General features: G+C 41.8%; 1 protein-coding gene across 2 annotated transcripts in view; it reads right to left on the bottom strand.

The window, feature by feature from the left end:
* fam171a1.S (family with sequence similarity 171 member A1 S homeolog) overlaps positions 1–23,967 on the bottom strand; it is a 67,428-nt gene extending 43,461 nt beyond the window's left edge. Inside the window, 1 exon segment of one of the 2 annotated variants that reach the window (NM_001127859.1) lies at positions 23,784–23,967. In NM_001127859.1, the coding sequence (NP_001121331.1) occupies positions 23,784–23,886 (103 nt within the window). In that variant the 5' untranslated portion in view covers positions 23,887–23,967. 2 annotated transcript variants of the gene reach the window in all.
* Positions 23,968–25,063: the final 1,096 nt, after the last annotated feature.

The following is a 25,063-nucleotide window of genomic DNA, read 5'->3' as shown; positions in this document are numbered from 1 at the left end:
GGAGAGAAGGAAAAATAGTTTGGAGAGGGGGGCAGTGGTCTATGGTTTTATGGTGGGCCCCGCATTCCAGTCTGACACTGGGTCACTCTCTTGGAAGGCCAAATTAGGTCTTTATTTAAAGAGAATCTTTATTAAAACATGAATTAATGCAGACTTACTTACTTGATCCTATGAGCTCTTTTGTAGTTTATAGTCCAAAAAGTGATCAACATTCCCTAGTCTGGCTGCTTAGTAATATAAGCACTGAGTGACAGCTATCGTATTCAGTAATGCTACAATTTAGCCTGTTGAACAGGGGTAGACCCATCACTAGCCTATGGCCTGTTCTGGTCAAAAATCAACCAGACGAGGATCAGGAAGGCTTAAAAAAAAAAAAAAGAGCATTGACTCTTTGATGTGTTCCTCACTTAATGACCTGCATTCCGTCACTGTGATTAGGCAAAATGATCCGATCGATTCCGATAATCTTCTGGGCAGTGTCTTACTATCAAAATGTAAAAAAAGTGCTTTTTCATAAGTGTTTCATACGTGAAACTTGATGTCACAATGGTGAAGTGTTGTGGCAGGGGTGTAGCTAGATCCACACAAAAAGCCAGATGGTTTTCTTTCTCCACCCCCCTTATATTTCACTTGTCCAGTGAACAGAAATACTCAGCTGCTTTGCACATGTTGCCAATTAATATGTTTGGAGACTGATTTTCCATTATTTGGAGATCAATAAAAGAATGGCCACATTCACAAATGTGTTTATGAGATGTTATTAATACACATGATGGTATTTCCCTCCCCTGCATGAGAAAATAAGACTGTGTATTAAAAACAGGTGACCAGTCGTGCAAACAGCAGCTCAGAAATACACTTTTCTGCACCGTTTCTTGCCATGCCAAAGTCAGCATATTCAGATTGCACTGAAGCGGCTGCAAAGCTTAAATTGTCTTCAGTTGGGTCTATGTAATAAAAATGTGCATAAACACTATCTGATCTGCCAGAAATTAATATCATTTTCTTTAGTTACACAGATCTAATGGCACACCTTCCCCTTAGGTTCACAGTGTAATGCAACATTTCCCTTACTATAAACTCTTGTGAAGTGAATCTGGCACTTGAAGTGCCTTTACTTTCTATAGTGGGTGGTTAACATATTTTTTGGACTTTAATTCTCCAACCTGTTAGACTTGGTCGCAAGAAACACAGATAGACTATCATGGTTTTCCTTTCAATTTGCCAACTCCTGACCGAGTTGGCAACTTAGTGTTCTGTGTATGGGGGACTCCAATACAGACTGCATTAAACTGTAAATTGATGTGGTCTAGCATAGTGGTTCCTGTAGGCCCCAAGTATGATCTGATCAACAAACCACAGACCAGCAATTAGATCAGCCTGATTTGGACATGTGGTCACCTTGCTTAATGAGTGGAAATTTAAAATAAAGCTTAAAGTTTCTTTCTGCAAAATAAGCCTAAGCAATAAGAGAAAAGCTTACAACACAGATAAGCTCATTTTAAAGGAGAACTAAAGCTAAACTAAAGAAGTAGGTTAGAAATATTGCACCTTATGTTTTTTTCCAGTCTGTACAAGAGATAAGGGAGCATCGCATGAACTGCGGGTAAGCAGAATGCTGCTCTATCTCTAGCCAAATAACTACATAATGCACTCAGGTAAAGGACTTTGTAAATCATTATTTATGATAAACTATCATTATATTGCATAAAATTGCAAATTATATTGAAATTAATAGGTCATCAAACAAGCAGTGCTAAGGGTTTCAGATTATGTTACTGCCATGCTGGGCTCCCTGAAAATAAGTTAGAAAGCGTTAAAATAAAAGGAACATTATTCTGCCCCAATTGAGTGAGTGGGGGGGATTCCATGCCAAGTACTTTTTATTCTGGGAAATACAATGGTTATCCCTGTTCCATGACTAATGTATAGGAAATTTTTTTTCTCTGACCTTGCAAGTATACGGTTATAATTTCAGAGCATGGACGAACTAGCCTGAGATTGATCAATAGATCTTATTCAATAAGCAAGCAAACAATAGCAAGTCTGTTTTCTTAGCAAAAGCACCAGTGTATCCTGGAATTCATGCAATAACCAGTAATGGTCAAGCCAAAGCATGAAATGGAATAAGCAATTTTAAGGGTGTCCCAACAGAAAGTGACAGACACAGTTCAATGGATCATACCAGGCTGCCAAAAAAAACCCTGCACACAACACAACAGGCTTGGCCACCTAAGAGTAACCTAAAGTACTTACACAGCCTTGTCAACGTTTATTCTAAGGCACTGAGGAGCTACACCCATACATTATTATATGACAGGAGCTAAAGGGTACAGGAAACCTGTAGGGAAGCAGAAAGATTGCAGCTGGTGGTGGGATTTGTGAATGAGAAACAACAGTGTAAAGTATGTGTTGGTGGGGAGGCCATAAATAATCTGTAAAATATATTGTTATGAACTGTGCTTAGTTATGTTTCCTCTATCTCAGAGGTGTCAAATATGAGATTACAGTTCCATAAAATACATATAAGGCCTCCCATATGAACTGGAACTGCTCAGAATATCCTTATATTAAGGGCTACATAATTAATATATAATATATATATTCAGTTATATCATCAGTTATAAACGTTGAGTTCTGATTTAATTTCTGTCACATGACTCACTGAATTTACAGGATATTCATGGCTTTTGTGTATTATATCCTTATAAACATATCCTTATAAACAGCGCGTTCTGACGTCAGAACGCGCCGTTTGTATCGAACATTATCTCTGTCGCTGCTCTCTCCCTGCAGCTCTCCCTACACGCCTCCCCTCTCTCGTCTCCAAAGACTCCATGTTAATCTAATAGTTCAAAATTTTCCTTTTACTTTGTAACAATTATCCCAACTAAGATATAATTAATCCTTACTGGAGGCAAAACAATCCTATTGGTTTAATTAATGTTTACATGATTTTTCTAGTAGACTTAAGGTATGAAGATCCAAATTACTGAAAGATCCCTTGGGGCTTTAGCACACGGGCAGATTAGGGGAGATTTAGTCATCTGGCGACTAATTGCCTCTTCTCAATCTCCCGACCTGCCTTCCTCCTGCTAAAATAAAACATTGCCTGTGACAATGCACTCGCGGCGCTTCGATTTCCAAAGTCGCCCAAAGTTTCCTCGTGAGGCAACTTCGTAAATCGAAGCACCGCAAGTGCATTGCCGAAGGCGATTTTTCATTTTAACAGGCGGAAGGCAGTTCGGGGAGATTGTCGCCCCGAAGAAGAGGCGATTAGTCGCCAGGCGACTAAATCTCCCCTTATATGGCTGTTTGCTAAAGCCCTTTTCCAGAAAAGGTCCAAGTTCAGAGCATTCTGGATAACCGGACCCATACCTATACTATTACTGGGCAAATTTGCACCACTGCAAATGATCTCTACTGTGTTTGACAAATCAAGATAGTTGTATATTATCTGATACCTTGCTGTGAATTAGGCAGCAGAGTACAGAGAGGCCTCAGGGCATGCTGAGATGTATTCTGTGGGCAGAATTCCGCAGCTATGGTCAGCCAAAAGGCACGAGCCAAAGGAGGAGCAGGAACCCTATAATAACTGCCTGCTTCAGAGCAATCATCTAACTACACTATGTGGGCAATTTAATAAATGGTTCCTAACCAATGGTTGCCTGCCAAACTGAAATTGGGAAGCAGAGTTGTAAGATGTTAAAGGAGTATTAAACCCTAAAAATGAATATGGTTAAAAAGGCCATATTTTACATACTGAACTTATTGCACCAGCCTAAAGTTTCAGCTTGTCAATAGCAGCATTGAGGACTTCAAACTTGTCACAGGGGGTCACCATCTTGGAAAGTGTCTGCGACACTCACATGCTCAGTGGGCTCTGAGCAGCTGTTGAAAAGCTAAGTTTAGGGGTCCTCGCAAATTATCAAGCAGAAAATTAGGTTTGCCTGTCATATAGGCTGATGCTACAGGGCTAATTATTAAATTCTGGTGCTAATTGCACTGGTTTCTGAATGCCATGTAGTAATTATCTGTATTAATTACTAATCTGCCCTATATTGTTACATTTATAATCTAGGTGTGCTGCATATTTTTAGCCAGTCCCTAAGCTCAGTAAGTGAAAGAGCATGTGCAGTGAACCAGCAGAAAAAAAGATGGGGAGCTACTGGGGCATCTTTGGGGGAACAGATCATTACTGCTAAAAAAGGTTGTGGTTGCTTTGGACAGGTACAGAAGCACAAAACATAATGTACAACATTTTAGCACTACTTTAGCTAGGCTTTCGTTCTTCTTTAAGACGCTTATGAATATAAATGCCATTTGCAAAGAACAAACAGGTGCAAAAACAGACACGAGGCATTATGTATTTATCCTCAATGCAACGTTTCTTCCAACATGGTGTGTGTGCATTTAGCAAGGCAGGGGCCAATTCCAGTGTAGTCGAATGATCGAGGTCACATACTATACAGTATAAATATGAGAACAAGGTTGCAACAGTCCCAGGGGCCACCAGATAAGCTGACACCCAGGGTCCACCTTCAAAACAATTACATGCAGGCATTGCTAAATGTTGTAGGTGTTATATATCGTGGTAGGCCAGTCTGACGTTGTGGTTACTACCACTGCATTCCAGATTGGAGGGTCATAAGTTTGAACTACCCCGGAAACTTTCTGAAAATAGTTTGTGTAAGTGCCTCCTGATAAACCTGAACCATGTGTGGTTTATCACAGGGACCATATAGTAATGTAAATGATGAAGAATCCCTCTAAAAAGCTGCCTAAACTTGTCAGTGCTCTATAAATTAAATGTAGTAAATAAATGCTTTGTTACAAACTAAGAGCTTGCATTGGTAATTAGAGCAAAGGCGGAGTTCCTGTTAGAGGAAATCTAGCTTTTTACAAACCATTAATACATTCTTCCCAGCGGGAGGATTCATTAATGGAACAAACCTAGAATCATTTGGATTGAACCGACAGAAACTGGTACAGTTAAAAGAAGAATAATCTACTTGCCAGTTTCAATAAGCAGCCAATGCTCAGTAGTGGAGGTAATGGTTAATAAAGAAACTGTTTGATTTTTAGCATAACTTCACACACTGGGGCAAGGGAAATGGTTTGGTCTGAATTGGCACTGCAGGCTGCAGCAAAATGTTTCAGGTACATTACTTACTTACAGTAGATGCACCTACTGTCTGTTATCCCACAGTCACACTCCCTTCCCAGAGACTATTATCCCACTGTTACTATAGACACCATCTCTCCCTACTATACCTGCTATCCCACAGTCACACTCCCTTCCCAGAGACTATTATCCCACTGTTACTATAGACACCATCTCTCCCTACTATACCTGTTATCCCACAGTCACACTCCCTTCCCAGAGACTATTATCCACTGTTACTATAGGCACCATCTCTCCCTACTATACCTGTTATCCCACAGTCACACTCCCTTCCCAGAGACTATTATCCACTCTTACTATAGGCACCATCTCTCCCTACTATACCTGCTATCCCACAGTCACACTCCCTTCCCAGAGACTATTATCCACTGTTACTATAGGCACCATCTCTCCCTACTATACCTCCTATCCCACAGTCACACTCCCTTCCCAGAGACTATTATCCACTGTTACTATAGGCACCATCTCTCCCTACTATACCTACTATCCCACAGTCACACTCCCTTCCCAGAGACTATTATCCCACTGTTACTATAGGCACCATCTCTCCCTACTATACCTGCTATCCCACAGTCACACTCCCTTCCCAGAGACTATTATCCCACTGTTACTATAGACACCATCTCTCCCTACTATACCTGCTATCCCACAGCCACAGTCCCTTCCCAGAGACTATTATACCACTGCTACTATAGGCACCATCTCTCCCTACTATACCTGCTATCCCACAGCCACAGTCCCTTCCCAGAGACTATTATACCACTGCTACTATAGGCACCATCTGTCCCTATTATACCTGCTATCCCACAATCCCTTCCCAGAGACTATTATCTCCTCATTTAAGTGGCTGTAAAGCAGAGATCATGTTCGGTTTGGCAGTGCTGTGAGTAAGGTTACCGCTTTTCACATAACTCTTCTTTGTAAGCTACAAATCTAACAAATATTTTTGCGGTCAGAAAGAAGGAAGTGTGATAGGATACCGATAACCACATGTTGTACACTTTACCTCCCTGAGGAAACTCTTTGGTAGAAACCTGGCATGTGTCTCTGTTTATATGCAGTAGAAACATATGGGACAACCAGTGGAATGTGTAGACTCTCCCAGTTATCATTAAAATGGCAACAATCTTTTTCGCAATAACATTTCCTTTTATGACTTATGTTTGGTCATGCTTCACTTGTATCACCAAGAAAATACTTTATTAAGGGTTTGTTCACATTCAAAACTTTTTTCAGTTCACCACAGATTCGGGGAGATAAGACGCCGGGGCAACTAATCTCCCCGAATCTGACCGTGTGCCCTTACCCTAAAGGGGTTGTTCACCTTAAAACAACTCAGATAGTTCACCAGAAAAAAAATACTTTTTCCAATTACTTTTTTCTATGTGTGACTGTTTTTCTAATATTGAAGTGTAAAGTGTCATTTCTCACCTTCTAAAGCAGCTCTGGGATGGGGGGTCGCTGACCCTGTAAACGTTCTAAATTGATACATTTAGTTCAAACATGTCTTATCTTTGGCCCTGCTGAGCAGAATCCCTGAATTTCATTACAGGCAGCTGTTGGAAACGAAAAAATAGTTGCTAATACTCCAGACTCAAACACCAGAGAACCTTTAAACTTAGATTTTGAAAAAAACTGTAAAAAAAATAAATAATGGAAAGTAGTATAATTGGAAAAAGGCTTTATTGAAAACCATTGAACTGGAAAAATTGTTTGAAAAGTGAACAACCCCTTTAAGGTAAGGTCACACTGGGCGTTTCGGGAAGATTTAGTCGCTTGGCGACTAATCGCCTCGTCTTTGCAGCGACCAATCTCCCCGAACGCCTTCCCTCACTCTTGCGCTGGCTAAAATGAAAAATCACCGGCGCTAAGCACACGTGGCGATTTGTTTTCTGAAGTCGCACCGAAGTTTCCTCGTGAATCGCCACGTGTGCTTAGCGTCTGAGATTTTTCATTTTAGATAGCGCAAGAGTGAAGGAACATACAATTTACTAATGACAAGATAGAGGCATCTGGTGCTCCCTCTCCTATTGCACCCCCAGGACTGGCACCAACAACACCGAATCCTGTACCTTCTTTCACTCATATAAATCTAATTTGACAACCAAAATGCAAAATTGTATGCATCATACATTATGCACAACCAAAATGTTTTCCCAACAAAAATAAACCTTAATGTAGAGCCTGTAATCATTTTAAAAATACAGTAATACAATTTAGAAGGCCCTGGGATTTGAAACAATTTAATCGACTGTTGGATTTCTATAGGATAACAGGAGCTATAAATTCTTTCTACAGTGGCTACCAGGGAGCTAGCCAAAAGGCATAGTTCTCATGTCTGGCCTGCATTTCCTTCACAGGATGTTTAACTGATTGCAGCAGCTAAATTATACCTCTGGGGATTTATCAAGCATAGCTCTATATACCCCATGGCTCTTTATACGTATCCAAGTTAAATACAGAACAGCAAATAGCTTAGTAAAAAAAATAAAAAAAAGTATTGTTTTATTACTGTATTCAAGCATGTCAAATAGCTGATGATAACGGTATACTTAGTAATTTAGCTAAATTGTAGAAGTCAAATAATTTGCAAGGTAACAAAGCTTTCCCCTAACCCATCAAACATCACATCAGTAGTACAACAGTTAAAGTACCAATGCATTGGCCAATCGAGGCATCAAACAGATGGCATGGGGGTCAAACAGGTACTATACAAGTGGTTATACATGATGATGGCCACCTACTATAGTTCCATTTATTCAGGTCCACAGGCCAAACAATATTAAGAGTAGGAAAGAGAGAAGAGCTACATGCCAGCAAATACAATTAAACTGTACAGATCATCGGATGTTCATGGCATAGCCTTATGTGTTTCGTATCATCACAGATACTTAGTCATAGGCCTATGACTAAGTATCTAAGCCTATGACTAAGTATCTGTGATGATATGAAACACGTAAAGCTATGCCATGGACAGTGAATAAACTAGATTTCGTTTACACATCTGTGTGGAGGATCGTTCCATTGATTGACTGCCTTTTTGTCTCACAGTTTGGATCAGCTCCCTTAACTGAAGGTTCAGGGCGGTACACCTGTACTTCCTCCTATACTATGTGAGTTTACAATGACCATACTTCTACTTGCTATAGTGGTTGAAATCAGCCTAAATGCCTCGCAGAGGTAGCCCAAGTAATATTAGCGTCCAAACTCAACATTGCTTGGCCACCTGATACAGATTGTCTGATCCTGCTCATCCAGCAGCTCTCATGCTACTGCCCCAATAAATTGCACCCTAGGAAGAGGTATAACTATAGAGCAATGATCCCCAACCAGTGGACAACATGTTACTCTCCAACCACTTGGATGTTGCTCCCAGTGGCCTCAAAGGAGGTGCTTATTTTTTACTTCTTGGCTTGGTGGCAAGTTTTGGTTGCATAAAACTAAAGACCTGCCAGTCCACATAAGGCAACTGAATTGCCATTCATATCCTTTATTTGATACCACCCCAGGAACTTTTTGTTTCTGTTACTCACGATTTCCTTTTTATTTGAATTTGGCTCATGGGGGAAAAAAGTTTGGGGACCCCTACTATAGAGGAAGCCTGGACCACAGGATCTGCAAAGTTACACTGAAATCTCCCTTCCTCAGCCACTCTCCTTATTGATCACTGGCAGGGAGCAATGAAAGTGGACAAGTGGGTGGAGAGTGGGAGGAAAGGTAGACAGGCAGCATAACAGCACAAATAATATCTGCCATAGAAGCCGATACAGCAAGACTGATTAATAATCAGAATATACAGACTGCACTGGTTCTGTGGATACGAATCTCTAAACAGTCACCGGCTGCTCTACAAGGAAATAAACAAAGCTGCTCGAGTTCTGGGAATTAAGGTGGGGGCTTCCCTCTGCCACTTGAAAGTATGATTGTTTCCCTGAAGAGCAATTAGGAACCGCCTGAAGTTTCCTATCTTCAGCAGTCAGAGCAAGTAAAATGAAGCGGAAATTTCACTATCATACAGTCAAGTTTCTTATAAAAACTGTAGACATTTTTTAATTAAGAGTATATTGGAAAAAGATTTATTTTTCAATAAAGTAAAAATGGGATTTTATTTTTTGCCTTTACAGCCCCTTTTAAGAGGGGGGTGGGGTGGTGGCACATTGTTACATGCCAGTGACCGTAGACACGAAGCTAGTGGCCCTGCTCTGAACTGTTTCTGCTATTAAACTATACAGAGGCATAAAAGAGATCATGGGAAATGTGTGGCGTACAACAGCTTGTAGGGCCACATCTCCCAGGGTTCCACGTGGGATGGAATTTACAGCAGTTGCAAACTATGAGTTCCGTAATCCAATAAACACCATTCTGCGTGGGTTTCCGCTGCAAGCCTATTATTATACGTAGAATCATATACTTTACAAAGCCAAAAGCAAAAAGTTGTTTCCTTTCCACATCTGTTATAACAGGACAACATACCTTAAAAATAAAAGAATTTTCTTAAAAAAATGGGTTTACTATAAAATAGATTAAACGTAAACGTTTACAGTAAACTGCCCTTCCAGTCATCAGATTGAGTCTCTCTGCTCCTTGGCCACCATCCCAAACAATGCAAATGCCCTCTAAATCTTGTGCCAGAGACTGCCAGACTGCCTGCTCCCAGGGGCTCGGTGTTGTCTCACTCTCTTTGCCTGCAATGCCTGGATGGCTCCTTTTTATTTCTCTTTACAAAAAGATAAGCAGCTGTAAAACTACACATAGAAGATACATCGCTGGGAGCTAGGTTATGGTTTCAAAGTTTTCGAGTCAATGTCAGATATTAAAGTGGATCGATAACATTTTTATTTTTTTTTTGTCGTAACACATCGATCACTATTGGAAAAATATCTGTTCTTGCTGTTCCATATAAATGCCCTGATAATCATATGAAAGCTTTTACTGGATGACAACTCCATCATTTTCTTTGACCCTTGATCTGACTGAACTCTGCCCCTAGCTCCAGTATGCGGCAATTTCTCAAACTGCAGGGCAGTGGCAAAGTATAAAAAACATGCCAGACCTGAACTCTTGAAGGAAGTGGCCAGTTTTAGTCATAGATTAAAAACATTGAAATGCCTGACATACAAGGAGTGGTGACAGACATAATTGCAATAATTGCTTTAGGGATGGCACAACGGGAAGGATGGGGGGGGGGGTTTGCCGGCAAAATTTGATAAATTTGGTGATAAGTGTTCTATGATGTCCTGCACCTTTCTGCTACTTTATACTGAATTGAACAGAGACTTAACCATACTTTGCATTGAAAAAAGGGTCTTGGAAGGAACTAAAAAAGTCTAAACCAACATTCCCACTACTGTATATATAATATCCTGTGATTATCAGCAAGCTATAAAGCTAAACTAGAACATGCCTCTCTCAGAATTTTATTGTTGCATCTTAAAGGGCTGGTTCAATTTTACCTTAATTTCCAGTATGTTATAGAATGGCCAAATTTAAGCAACTTTTCAGTTGGTCTACAATATTTATTTGTTATAGTTTTTTAATTATTTGCCTTCTTTTTCTGTCTCTTTCCAGCATTCCAATGGGAGTAGCTGACCCCATCTAAAAAACAATTGCTCTGTAAATCTACAAATGTATTGTTATTGCTACTTTTTATTACTCATCTTTCTACTCAGGCCCTCCCCTATTAATTTTCCAGTCTCTTATTCAAATCAATGCATGGTTGTTAGTAGGGATGCACCGAATCCAGGATTCAGTTTGGGATTCGGGCTTTTTCAGCAGGATTTGGATTCGGCCAAATCCTTCTGCCTGGCTGAACCAAATCCGAATCCTAATTTGCATATGCAAATTAGGGACAGGAGGGAAATCGCGTGACTTTTTGTCACAAAACAAGGAAGTAAAAAATGTTTACCCCTTCCCACCCCTAATTTGCATAATTAGGATTCGGTTCGGTATTCGGCCGAATCGTTTGCGAAGTGGATTGGTGCATCCCTAGTTGTTAGGGCCGGGACTTTGGACCCAAGCAAACCAGAAACCTGAATAAAAAGCTAAATAACTCAAAAACACCAATTAACAGAAAATGAAAAAAAATGGCAAATTGTCTCAGAATATAAACCTCTACATCATACTAACAGTTAACTCAAATGTGAACAACTCCTTTAATATGCACCTTGCTCTCATTCATATCACTAACTGTAAAATTTCTAAAATTCTAGATATGGTTAGTATCAATCCCTTTTCACCCAGAATTCTGAATGTAAGGGTAAGGCCACACTAGGCGATAGCGCGGCGATTTGACTCGCGGCGACTTTTAATCCGCAATCGCTGGGGAAACTTTTGCGCTGGCGTCTATGGGGAATCGCGACAAATCGCCAGCGTAAAAACACACGCGGCGATCTTTTTTCTATTGTCGCTCGAAATCGCCTAGCGAGGCGATTTCGAGCGACAATAGAAAAAAGATCGCCGCGTGTGTTTTTACGCTAGCGATTTGTCGCGATTCCCCATAGACGCCAGCGCCAAAGTTTCCCCAGCGATTGCCGCTTAAAAGTCGCGGCGAAAAGTCGCCGCGAGTCAAATCGCCGCGCTATCGCCTAGTGTGGCCTTACCCTAAAGCCAAACTGCATCCTTGTTTGCATATCACAGCTAAGCCCTGCACCACTAACTTGTGTTTTGATTGCATCTGCAGCCATGCACTCCTGGGGCACATCAGATTTCAAGTGGGAATGGTATTTGGCATATGCCCAGCAGCTCCGCAGCAGATTTAATGAGTGAAATAAGAAAGGACAAAGAGTGCCATGGAGTTCAGGAGGCAGAGCCTTTATTTTCCTGTCTAATACGGCTTTGGTGTTTGTTCAGAAAGGGCTTGTAGTTAATTGTACCAACCAACGACTCCGGAAGGAATGAATTCCCATCTAATAAAATAGATGAAAGGAGCATGTTGATTTTTTTTTTTATATAGCTAACACTGGTGCCAAAGAGGTTTGCCTGACATGTATAATGTACCCGAGCATTGGTAATTATCACTACAAAAATACTCAGCAGAGAGCCAATTCCATTGCAGTCATACATTTCCTAATCAACTGAATGGAAAGCAGCAGTGGCGGTTTTGGGGGGCTTCTGCTTCAGCAGCAATACACCTGAAATCTCCAGCAAGTTATATAGTCATATTAACGTTTTTTATATAGGTCATGGAACGACTAGGTGCCTAACATCATATTTTAAAGTAGACTTTAGTAGTGTTTTACAAAGAGCATGTTGCAGCATTTGCATACAAGTTGCTGCCACTACAAAAAACCAAAACTTCATATTGTTGTTAGCTAAATGCAAATAAAGAAAAATAAAGTGATTTATAAAATATTTTTTCTTTATCAGAGGGCTTGTGTTTAGCGATGGGCGAATCTGTTCCATTTCGCTGATTTAATAGGCCTCAAAATTATTTTCACGCACGACAATTTTTACATACACAGCTTTTTGTCCAAATGCATTAAAGTCAATGTGTGTCCAAATAATTTTGACGCGCTCAACAATTTTTACATGTGCGACTTTTTTGTTGTTCGCCAGTGAATTTTTCACAGCAGTTTTACAAAAATTTGCAGGTGGCAAAATGCAGAAATTCGGCATAAATCCATGCCTGGCGAATAAATGCGCCCATCGCTACTTGTGTTCTATAAGTTACAAGCCTTAAGTTTGTTTTCATCATAAAATATATAATTTCCCTTACTAATGCCTCCTCCCAGTATGATAATACTCAATCAATATACCGACAGGAGGCATTGCAAAGCTGTGACGGAGCATTGGCATCGGTGCTCTCAGCCTGCATATTTTTTTCAAACTGAGAGAAGAGGAACAGCTCCTTGCCCCATACCAATCAATATGAATAAGATCCAGTCACATGCAGTGGAGGTTGGCCCAAGTACAAGAAAGCAGGCATTTTCAGGGAGACCTCCACTCTGCTGAGTGTGCAAGCGGGAAAATTTTCAAATGAATTGAGGTGGGGCATGGAGCAGATCCGCTTCTCTCAGCCTGAAAAAAATACACAGGCTAGGAGCAGTGGAGCCAATGCTTCTATTTCCCTTGCCCTAAGAAAACATAAAGTGTGTACACAGAAGGAGCAATAGAGCTGCAAGGACCACTTTTTAATCTCAATTGCGTGTGTCAGCAGACAACAAAGGTAAACAAAATTCAACGTAAGGTGTTCTTTCAGGCAAACTAAAAATCAATTTCCATTGTGTACTGGCAGACATGGCAACAGATCCTTGGCCAGTGAACTAATGCCCAGGACTGTTTTGATCGTGTTTTTCTTTAGGGTGATGGCAGATAGGAAGATTTGACACTTGCAGCTAAATCTTTGCTACTGCAAGCAACAAATCTCCTGAAAATACTTTTCCCTCGTGAGGCAACTTTGGAAAACGAAACGCTGCATACGTTTTCCCATCAGCAATTTACTTTATTGCAGTGGGAAAGCACTTTTGGGAGACTGGTCACCCACGGTAGGGAAGATTTAACCACAGGCAATAAATCTCCCCATGTGCCATGGCCCTAAGGGTCAGTTCACATGAGAATATTCTGGGAGATTTTGGGGACTAATCGGTGCTTCGTTTTCCAAGGTCGCCCGAAGTTTCAACTTCGGCGACTACGGAAAATGCAGCGCCGCGTGTGCTTTAGCGCAGGCGACTTTTCATTATAGCGTATGGGAAGACACGCTGAGGCAGTTCGGGGAGATTGTCACCCAGAAGAAGAGGCGATTATTCGCCAGGCAACAAAATCGACAGGCATGTCAGATAGGCTTGGGCCTATCTGCATTATTTAGAAAACTATACAAACAGGTGAGCTCTAAAGGTGGCCATAGACCTTTAGGCTATGAGCCCACAGGTTGTTGTCAGCGGCTGTTGTCAGCCTGTGTATTTTTGCAGGCTGAGAGAAGCAGATCTGCTCAGTGCCCCTGCTCCAATTGGCGATTAGTCGGCAGGCGACTAAATCTCCCCGAATCGCCCAGTGTGCCCCTACCCTTAAGGTGACCATAGATGTAACAATTACAATCCTTCTTGCAACCATTGGCTTGTTTTCAACACACGTGTAATACAGATATACAAGTAGAAACAATAGAATCCTAACTGTAACTGATAATTCAGCACTAACAGTGGCCAATGTTCTGCAGCCTTCAAAGGCACCCAATCACGATTTTCCGGCCAGCCCAATTGATGAGCTGACCTATAGCCAAGTCTTCTGTCGATATTGCAGCACTGAATATTGTACGAAATATTATCGGGGCATCTATGGACACCTTTAGGCTGGCGCTACGGAGACTCCACTGCTCCTCTTTATTTCTGTTGCTGCGCTGCTGATTTCTGCGTGAAATGCAAAGCCTTGGGTTTTGGCTCCTAAATCTGCTGTGTCTGCCTGCACCCAAGCAGAGGTAATGATCCTGGGTGCAACGCAGCAGGAGAGTGGCAGACTTGTGTGGCCCTAGTTTTAGGTTTATGCCACACAGGGCTGAAAATCAGCCCCCTACCTTGCCTGCACCGAGAAAAATTGCATCAGTCCAGGCACATGTAGCAGATTTTGGTGCATAATGCAAAGTCTTGCTTTTGGTGAAATCTACCATATGTGCCTGCACTCGGGCCAGTGCAATTAATTATCTGTCTTGTCACTCATGTCCAAGTATGTGGGGCAACTTTAGGCCCTGTCTAAACAGGAACAATTTTACACATGGTTTGAAACCTTTATTATGACTCTCAGGATCCTGTTAGCAGAACTCAAATAAGAGTGTTAGGAGCATCGGTTCTGTCACTAGCATCTTTCCAAAATTTGCCTATGCAGCGCTAACAAAAGTAACATTCTGGCCAAAATGCATTGCAGGGCGGCACAGGGTGCCTGCGTAACAGAAATATTAATAACCCCAGTAGCAGCATAATCACCTGTCAACTCTCAAAATTAATCAGCATTACCGTGTAAGATGGCCGGCTGACTACATTAAGTGCAATTAAGTAAAAGGGAGAAGTGGCATTTTAATGGTGCTCTCTCCAATTAAACAAAAGGCTTGTTGAGATTCCGATCACACGGTAACAGTGTGTAACCACTGATCGGCATATCCACTATGGCTTCAGGTTCTTTCCCTTACTCTTATGTTTTAAAGGTATTTCATTAAAAAGGAAAATAATGGGGATTTTAGGCTTTAGGATTTCAGTTTTTCGCCTTGCAGGGCTGTAGAATTACAAAGGAGCTGCAAGAGCAGCAAAAGCCAGCAGTAAGTGCTGAGCTGCCAAAGGATCACATTACCCAGCAGCCAACAAATATTAGAGGGCTACAGTACATTTTGTTAGGCCAAGGGAGGAACAGGTTTTAAAAGAGATGTTTAAAACTAAGTGAACTTTATCAAAAAGGTCTCTATATAAGTATACTGGTAAACACGCAAAGTAATGCTGCTCTGTCCTCTGTCAAAACAAACACAGAATCTCCTTCTATTGTGTAGACATGGGCTTCTGTATCAGACTTCCTGTTTTAAGCATAAACCTCCAGGGCTAGGGCTTGAGCATGCTCAGTTTGCTCCTCCCCCTCCCCTTTATAATCTGAGCTCAGAGCTATGTAGCAGTTAGGCAAATTAAAAAAAAACACTAGGTTGAATTTGATGGAAGTGTGTCTTTTTTCAACCTTGTATAAAAAGAACAGAGGCGCCAAAAGAATAAAAGGATATAAACGAGTTTAAAAACCAAAACTTGGTAATCAGAGGAGGCAGTTGTGGACTTACCTCCTCCAAGCAGACACAAATATATGTTATCTACTCTTATTTCATTATCCCTTACCAATACATATTACACTATTGGGGTTCTTGGTGTTCCTTTTGTTTGTTTTGCTTTTTTCAACCTTAGTTACTATGTCACTTACTATGTTACTATGAGCAAGCAGAGAGAGACTCAGACAGCAAGTGATGTCACACCAAGCTAATATCTCAGCTGCTATCCTAAACAAACAGAGAGTTTCTAGATCTGTTTACTCAGGTATGGTAAAGCATTCTGCAAAATAAATGTAGTCTTATAGCTTGAACTATTGTGGCTAATCTATTGGCAATAAACTGCAGCTTTCCTTCTCCTTTAAGGGCTGCCCATGAAAGTAAAACAGTTTAAACTCCCAAAACATGCAAACCGGCAGAAACTGATGGGTGGTATTATAAAACTGCTACTATTATAGTGGCAGTGACACCCCAGTGAATAGGAAAAATAAATATGAAGCGTATTAGAGCGAGGGTCAAATACTAAACACACATCACTGCGTAAAAAATCCTTACGTGTGTGTCAGTGTGTGTGAACTGATTCATTCTCTTCCACATGCTGTTTAATAAGTCTATCAAATGCCACAGTATACACAGCCATGATAAGTCATAAAATCACCCCCAGAATAACGGATTGCTGGACAATGAGATGATTGTATCCTTGGAAATGCACATGTAAATGTTACACACATTCAACTGTATCTGCAAAACATTTTGCATCCCATTGTGATCTTTAACCATTTAACTTTGTGGCATGCCACAAGACCATAGCTGGATACCAACACATTAACAATGCGCTTGCTCTAATTAAGTGTACTTTTTGACTCACCGCCACCACTAATTGCCACCTGAAGGCAATTACCGTAATATTACATTTACATATAGTATGCCAACATGTGTCCAAACCTACTAAAAGTGATGGTTAAAGTATATTTTAATAAGCAGGCCAATTCCATACTGCCTGTGCTCCAAGTTCCTATTTATTAGTATGAGATGTGATCAACATGTTGAAGGAAAACGTATAAGTGTAATGACTGACAGGTATATTTGTCGCCCGTGATAAAACTGCATGACTGTGAGCACCAAATCTTCAGAGCACAAAGATAGTTCCGCACACAGGCGCTGAGCCGGAGTAATTCTCAGAGGCGACTTGTCTTCATCCATAAACGGCTTGTGATACAGTAGCAATGATCATGCAAAACTCACAAACAACGGCACTTACTTAGAGCTCAAATCTTCAGAAAATGCTTCTCTAACAGCAATAACTGAAATCACTGGCGGTAAAACCTACGTGTCCCAAAGTTGTCCCGAATTTGGAGAACAAAGCAAAGCGTAGGTTTGACTTCCAAAGATTTCAATAATTGCTGGTAGAGAAGCCTTTTCGGGAGATTTGTGCATTTTTATCGCGGGCAACAAGTCTCCCTGTCAGCCATGGCCCTAATATCACCGCAGAAGACTGGCAGACTGGGAAGGCAGTGTTGACTTTTTATTAGGGCTATGGCACAAAAGGTGATTCAAAGTGTATTTCTGCTCAAGGTATTTCTAGCTCATTGTTTATCTATAAAACTATTTAAATCACCCCAGCTCCTTTGTATAGCAATCACCTGCACCACCAGTTACACTCAATTATGGCCCATGAGTGCAGATGCCAACACAAAGCTAGAATTTGCCCTTTGTGCCAGTATTCTTATCTGTTCTTCCAATGACTGATCACAAAAGCTGTAAATCGCTGGTAGGACTTGTGTCTCTATCTCCTAGCCAAAGCCAGCAGCCTGGGAGTGTTTTATGGGAGAGCATTTCCCACAGGGCTGCTGACCTCTGTGTCATAAAGCTATTGTACACATCTGATCAGGTCAGCCCTATCCACAGTAACAAATGACCCACCAAACTTTCACTCACGTTTTACTATGTTCTCTTTCCAGCCTTGTCAGTTCATTAGTTCCTGTTGAGGGCGGGTCAGGCACGGATATAAAAGTAACTAGGGATGCACGGAATGCAAGATTCGGTTCGGGATTCGGCCTTTTTAAGCAGGATTCGCCGAATCCTTCTGCTAGGCTGAACCGAATCCGAATTTGCATATGTAAATTAGGGGCAGGGTAGGAAATCACATGACTTTTTGTCACAAAACAAGGAAGTAAAACAATTTTCCCCTTCCAACCCCTAATTTCCATATGCAAATTAGGGTTTGGATTCGGTTCGGTATTTGGCCGAATCTTTCACAAAGGAAACATCAAAAAATTAAAGTGTTTTAAAGTAATAAAAATATAATGCAGTGTTGCCCTGCGCTGGTAAAAGTGCTGTGTTTGCTTCAGAAACTCTACTATTGTTTATATAAATAAGCTGCTGTGTAGCAATGGGGGCAGCCCTTCAAAAGAGAAAAGGCTCAAGTAATACATAAAGATAGCTCTGTAGAACATAATAGTGTTATCTGGTATTCATTATTTAACCTGTGTCATATAGCCTTTTTTCAATTTCCGCCATTGCTACACAGCAACTGTCTGTTAGGAATCTACAGATTAGAATTTTTAGCCTCTAGTCAAGTGAAGAAGCAATACATCATTGTTCATTGGGCCACTGGCCAAAATCATATGAGGCTGACCTTACACATGCCAATATAAGGGGACAACACACCACCCCCAGGCCGAGTTGGCAGCCAGGCAGATCATAATTTGTTCCTGTCTATTAGCCTTCTCGACCTATCGATTGGACTGGTTTTTTGGACCGAATTTGATCATTGATGTGGTTCCTACCGATCAATTGTATGAGCCAATTGTTGGTACAGGAACCAAACAATTTCATCAGCCTATGGCCATGTTGCGGGATCTATAAGTGTATAGCCAACATAAATTTGTACCACATCAGATGAAATCTAAGATATTGGAGGTGTGTTGATAAGTTGTGTACAGATTTGGTAAACAATCTAATCCATGGGAGAGGATCAGTTACAGTTATGTGACTCGTACTCTGTTATACACAGTTCATTTGTTAAGATGGCCATAGACGCAAAGATCCGATCATTCGAACCCTTGAACGATCGGACGTCCCCATCTCCCGACCTGCCACTAACCATTCAGATCAAATAAAGCAGTAAAAGAACAGATCAGCCGATGTTCTGATCCGGACAGCAATCGTACGAAAGTTATGTCTGTCAAAACTGGTGACAGTCTCCCACTGAAAATCGTACAATCGGCAATACACGCAGAGATATTATCGGCAGCCGACAGAAATTTTCTAACCTGTCCGATCGACCAAACGACCGATTTCCGCCGGACAAAAAATGTCGGGACTCTCCCCACACGGTCCGAAAATCGTACGAATCCGCGATTCGTAAGATCGGATCTTTGCCTCTATGGCCAGCTTTACCTGGAGTTTAGGAAAATGAAAGTTCATTAGGTAGAGCGCTATAAAACAGGTTTATGTGTATGACAGTGTTTCACTGGCACCCACATATGCATAGAAGATTCTCAATTAAGGAACACAGTATTTAGCTAATAAATCCAAGAAGCATATCCATATAAAACTCGTGAGCATACACAGGCCAACCACCCACTGGAGGATTGATCGACCAGACAGAAATCACACAAGATGCAAAGCGCCTTGGCTTATTTACAAGGAGAAATGACAACAGACCCTCAGGCAAAGGAGGCAGCACAATCTGTTAAGAAATATTAATATTTATATGTTCTGGATTGAGTTACAAATATATCTGTACATAAAAATAATGCTGCATAGCCCAAAAATAAATTATCAGTGAAGAACGCTAGCTTAATTGAAACATGCTATTTGAACGGGGAAAGAAAGAGAAAGTTATCAAATCGGAAGGTCTTTACCTATGCAATATTATTTCACAACAGTGCATTAAATATATTAGTGCCCACACTACCTTGATTAAAATCATTAGTGGAATCATATGGCATCTGACAGAGAAACTGGAAGTTTATAAGAAGCTTTAGTGGAGACATATAACATTTGAAATGGAGAGGACATTGCAAAGGTTGTGGGAAACTGGACCTTGATTAGAATCATTAGTAGCGGCATATTGAATTTGACATAAATACACAGGAGGAGAGCACAATGATACACATGATACACATGAGGAGAGAGGAACTGTAGGATAGGCTTGCAAAAGATATCTCTTGGTATGGATCTTAAAAGTACTTTAGCAAAACTTGCCATTTTATATCTTGCACTGGTTGGCTAATGGCTATCCAGAAAGTCCTCTACTAAATGCATAGATTTTTGGCAACAGTATCCATTTAATCTTCCAGTCAAAGAAAGAACAATTGGCCTTCTCTGCAAGGAAACTGCTGAAAACTCATGGGAATACCAGAAAGTACAGCTCTACGGTAAATGTTAAGTAGCGATAACTGAACTTAAAATCAATCCTTTCAGGAGCAATGAAAACATAAATTATATTTATATATTTAGGGCAGAGAAAATGCCAACCTGCTCCCGTCTGCCCTGCTTTGAGTATTTACTGACAGACACAGGACCGGTCTTGCAGTCCACACACAGTCCAGAACACAGAAACACAAAAGTATGAATTGTCAGGAGCAGAACACAAGTGTTACACTGCCTGTATCCTGTAGTGGAATTGTGATGCAAAGTGGAATAATTAAGAAAGGATAACTGAAGTACAGTCTAGAGGTGGCCAAACACTAGCAGATCTTCTGAGGCAAATTAAGGTGACCATAGACGTAAACATCCGTTCGTTTGGTGACTTTCGGCCAGATATCGATCGGGGAAGCCCGTCGCACATGGGCCAATTAGCTGCCGACTTGGTCTGTTGGCAGCTTTTATCAGCCCGTGTATGGGGGCCTTTAGTTGTGCTTGATGGAATCAGCAGGCCATTGGCACACTTCTAGGGAGTAAAAATGGGGGAATACCATGCATTTTTGAAGAAGAGGATAAAAGGCCCATTTTACAAGTGGCCATTCTGCCCAAATACAAGAATAGAGAATTCCATTCCATCTGCAACAGTACAAATTATTTACCAATTATTAATACTATACAGTAGTTACAAACAGCCATTATACTATGGATTTAACTTCCCCCTTTCTAAAATGCACATTCCGCCTATTGCGTGGAAACACAAACCCCCTCTGATGCATTCTTGCGTCAGGCAGATAATAAGAGAGGTAATGCAATTTGTTCCAGTGAGGAATAGGGAAAAACCCAAGCACATCAACATCACTTTTCTGTTTTATGGCAGTCAAGGGGTAATTAAATGAAAAGGGGATCTGGTGAAAGTTGAAGTTCCAGAGCATTCACATTTTACAGTGAGATCATAAGGAATTCCAATATATATTGGGATGAATGCCAAAATCACAGAAAAAAAAAAAAAGGGAGGGGGTCAAGATTTAAATGAAAACACAGGAGGTGTCAATGAGGAAGCCAGATAGCACTCTGCTCAATACGTTCCATTCAAGCCTCATTCATCCTCCAGGCTTTCATGTGATTTCAGTCATTTGGTCCAGCCAGTCAGATGTGACACTGCCCAATAAACGTCTGACAACTGGAGGCTCTGGCCACAACATGTAACTGCCACATGCCTTGCAATTTAAGTTTAAAGGGGAACTATCGCAAAAATGAAAATGTAATATAAGCTTCCTCACATTGGATTATTCTACTACTGCATGAAGACAGAATGAGGAGAAACAGATGCTGATAAACTTGATTATTTCAGAAACGATACAGAATTTTCAATTGATTGTGTTTAGAAAGTTTCTTATTTCAGCATGATCAAGCTTATATTAAAATTTTCTCGATAGCTCCCCTTTTAATCACACTATTATAAAATAATGTAAAGCATCTTCAATAATTACATATCTCGCAGATCACGTATTGATACAGAAGGTAAAGGGTTGAATTACTCATCACTTCCGCATGTGCTGATGCATCCTTCACCCGCTGACACGGCACATTGGCTCGTGAAACGTTGAAACTGGACAGATCATGAAAGATTTGATGGGACTGGACAATGGTCTGCCATAATAAACCTCCAACTGTTAATGTTTAAAAAACTGTCCAGCCAAAAATCTGCACCCTTGTGCCTAGTACTGGAAAATGGCAAATCGTGCCATTTATAGCATTTTGTCTCCCCAAAACCTTCTTGCTCTACCGGGAGCGAGACAAAAATGTTTTAGAAAACGCCTATTATTCAAAGACTACAGAAAAATTATTGATGGAAAACATTCCTGCTTCTGCGCAGGACCCAGAGTTTGGCGGCAATTCCCATCGATTTGCCCAGTCTGCCATTAACCCTTAGCAATACCAAGGCTATGAAGATTCATTTAACCAATATGCTGTCACGCTGAAGAAATCACCAAAAAAATATAATGTATTCCATTGTGTTTTATCAATATTTGGTCCCCTATCATATTGGGGGGCCAAAAGCAAAAATCTCTCTGCTCAAATCGAAGGGTCAGGACACACAGGCAGATTTGGGGAGATTAGTCACCTGGGGACAACTCTCCTCTTCTTCAGGGTGACATCGGGAACAGGAAGGCAGGGGAGACCAGTGTCGGACTGGGATGCCACGGGCCCACCGGAAAACCTTAGACAGTGGGCCCATTTTCTAAACTATTATTCCTCCTTTCCTCTCTAAACCTCTTTATTCTGCTAGTCTTTTATATATCTTTTTTCATTATTAAGCATTTTTCACCATAAAGGAATAGGTAAGGACCATGAAATATACTAAATGGTTAGCAGCAAGAGGGCCCGCTGACACCTGGGCCCACCGGGAGTTTTCCTGGTATCCCGTTGGGCCAGTCCGGCACCGGGGGAGACAGTTCGGGGAGATTAGTTGCCCGGAAGAGATTTGTCGCCGGGTGACTAATCTCCCCGAATCTGCCTGTGTGCCCTGACCCTTAAAGCAGCCCTGCCAGGCATAAAGGTGTTATTACTACCTGGATAGTATTTTCCCTGTTTGGCTGGTAATACGGATGCTTGAGGCCAATCTTATTATTTATTTTATTTTAAAGGTATTTTTTCTGTAGTAAATGTGGTAACTGTAGTTCCGTAGAAAGACAGATGCAAGTATATATAGTCAAAGTGAGGCCTTTGTGCTCACCTTTATTAGGAAACGTGCCATCTGTGGGCTTATGTAGGGTTGCCACCTGGCCGGTATTTTACCAGCCTGGCAGGTAAAAATGATGGTTGATCCCAATGTTACTAACAGGGAAAAAAGAAAAATATATGGGAAGGCCGGTATTTTGTTTCCGGAAAATGTGGGAACTGTATGTGTGGCCAATAGCAATGCATAAGATTTTAGTTAGTAGCCTGGATCATAGGACTTAAGTCTTAACTGGACAGAATAGAAAAATAATAGAAATAATTCAGCAGCCTCTACCACTTTCTCAGCATCCGGATCAAGTTTAAGACCCGCCCCTCCTGCTTCATATTTTTTTTGGGTGGAATTGGGATCAGACCCATAAAACTCCCCTCCACCAGTTTCCATTTTAGCGCTTTTCACATAAGGGGGGAAGAATCAACAGTAGCAGGTTCTCGGATTTCCACTGCAGCAGGGGCAGCGCAAAGTTCCCTGCGAAACGACACGGGAACAATGGGAGGAAAAGAGCCCAAATGACTGAGCCCCATTCCCCCCTCTTCTAGGGCACAACCACTCGCATCAACCCGTCATTTAACTCTTTCCCGGGCTGCTGGGGGCGTAACCTTGGCAAATGTTCCAAAACATCACAGCGTAGGGGGATCCAAATGGACATCAGCAGCGTGCTTTCCAATGAGACAGTCCCTAATGAGGCGATACCACTTCCCCTTCCCCCCTTTTTGTTAGAGATACCTCAAGGTGTGACCTGTTCCCCCCTATACACCGACCTTGAGCTGCTGCATTGTGCTCGTGCGAGGCTTTGCTCCCAGCTGCCCATACGCTGCAGCCCAGCACACAGAGGAGAAGCGCCACAGCCGTAGAGCCGCTCATGTCCCCTCAGTCTCCGGCGCATGTAACCGAGGCTGCACCCGGGCTAGGGTGATCCCAATGCTGCATCAGGGTCCGGCACAGACCTCCTCCATGTTGCTTTGTGTCAGTGTTGCAGTGAGAGCTCGCTGTATTGTGTTCCCCTCCTCGCATCCCCCTCTCTCCTTTCCTCCTCCTCCCTCACTCATTGCAAATGTTCCAGCAGCTTTAACTCTTCAGTGCAAGGGAGAGAGGTGCTAAGGAGCCATCTGCTGGTCTGGCTGGGACAAGTGCACTCACAATCCAGCCATCCCACCTCCCTACTGCTCATGCTTTATGGACCTGCAACCTGAGGATGTGCAGCTTTTATTTCTACTACAAATCCCAGCATGCACTGTCAGCTAAGACTTAGGATGCATTTATACACCCAAGTAGTTCTAATTGCCACAACCAGCCATCATAGGGGCAGATTTACTAAAGGGCGAAGGGGCTAAAGCTGGTCTTAGTTGCAACTAACGCCGTTTCTTGGGAAAGAGCCGCCTGCTCCTGTAATGCCGCCCCCCCTGCCCACTTACCTTTCTGGGGGAGGAGGTAGCAACGCTAGTACAGAGAACGCAATTGTGCTCTTTCGCACTTAAAGGCACCAGGAGCGGCTTTTTGCGAGTTGCTCAACTCGCCTCATTGGCGGAGCGCCCCTGGATGCAAAGATCCGATCGTTCGAATCCTCAAACAATTGGACTTCCCCATCTCCAGACCTGCCACTAACGTTTCAGATCAAATAAAGTAGTAAAAGAACAGATCAGCCGATGTTCTGCCCCTGCAGCAATTCTACGAAAGTAATGTCCGACTAAAGCTAGTGACAGTCTCCCACTGAAGATCTATGCACTCCATTGCACTTCACGAAGGCAAGTCTGGCGAAAGAGGTAACGTTCAGTAAAATCCGCATTTTAGTGAATTTGCGGAGTAACGTCCATTCGCCAGAGCCTGGTGATAGAGTGCGATTGACCGCTGGCATCTGTCTCTTTTGCTAGCGAATTGGCGCCTGCGCCCGTTAGTAAATTGGCAATGTCCCTGTGGGTGGTAACCAGGGCCGCCATCAGAAATCGCAGGGCCCCATACAAAAAAATGAACTGGGCTGCGCCCACCACAAGCCCCACATTTTTCATCCCACGGAGATCAGTCGTTCGGTCAATTGGACAGG

The sequence above is a fragment of the Xenopus laevis genome, chromosome 6S, assembly GCF_017654675.1.
Source record: "Xenopus laevis strain J_2021 chromosome 6S, Xenopus_laevis_v10.1, whole genome shotgun sequence".
Classification (NCBI taxonomy): domain Eukaryota; kingdom Metazoa; phylum Chordata; class Amphibia; order Anura; family Pipidae; genus Xenopus; species Xenopus laevis.
This window is presented reverse-complemented; position numbering and strand designations above follow the sequence as displayed.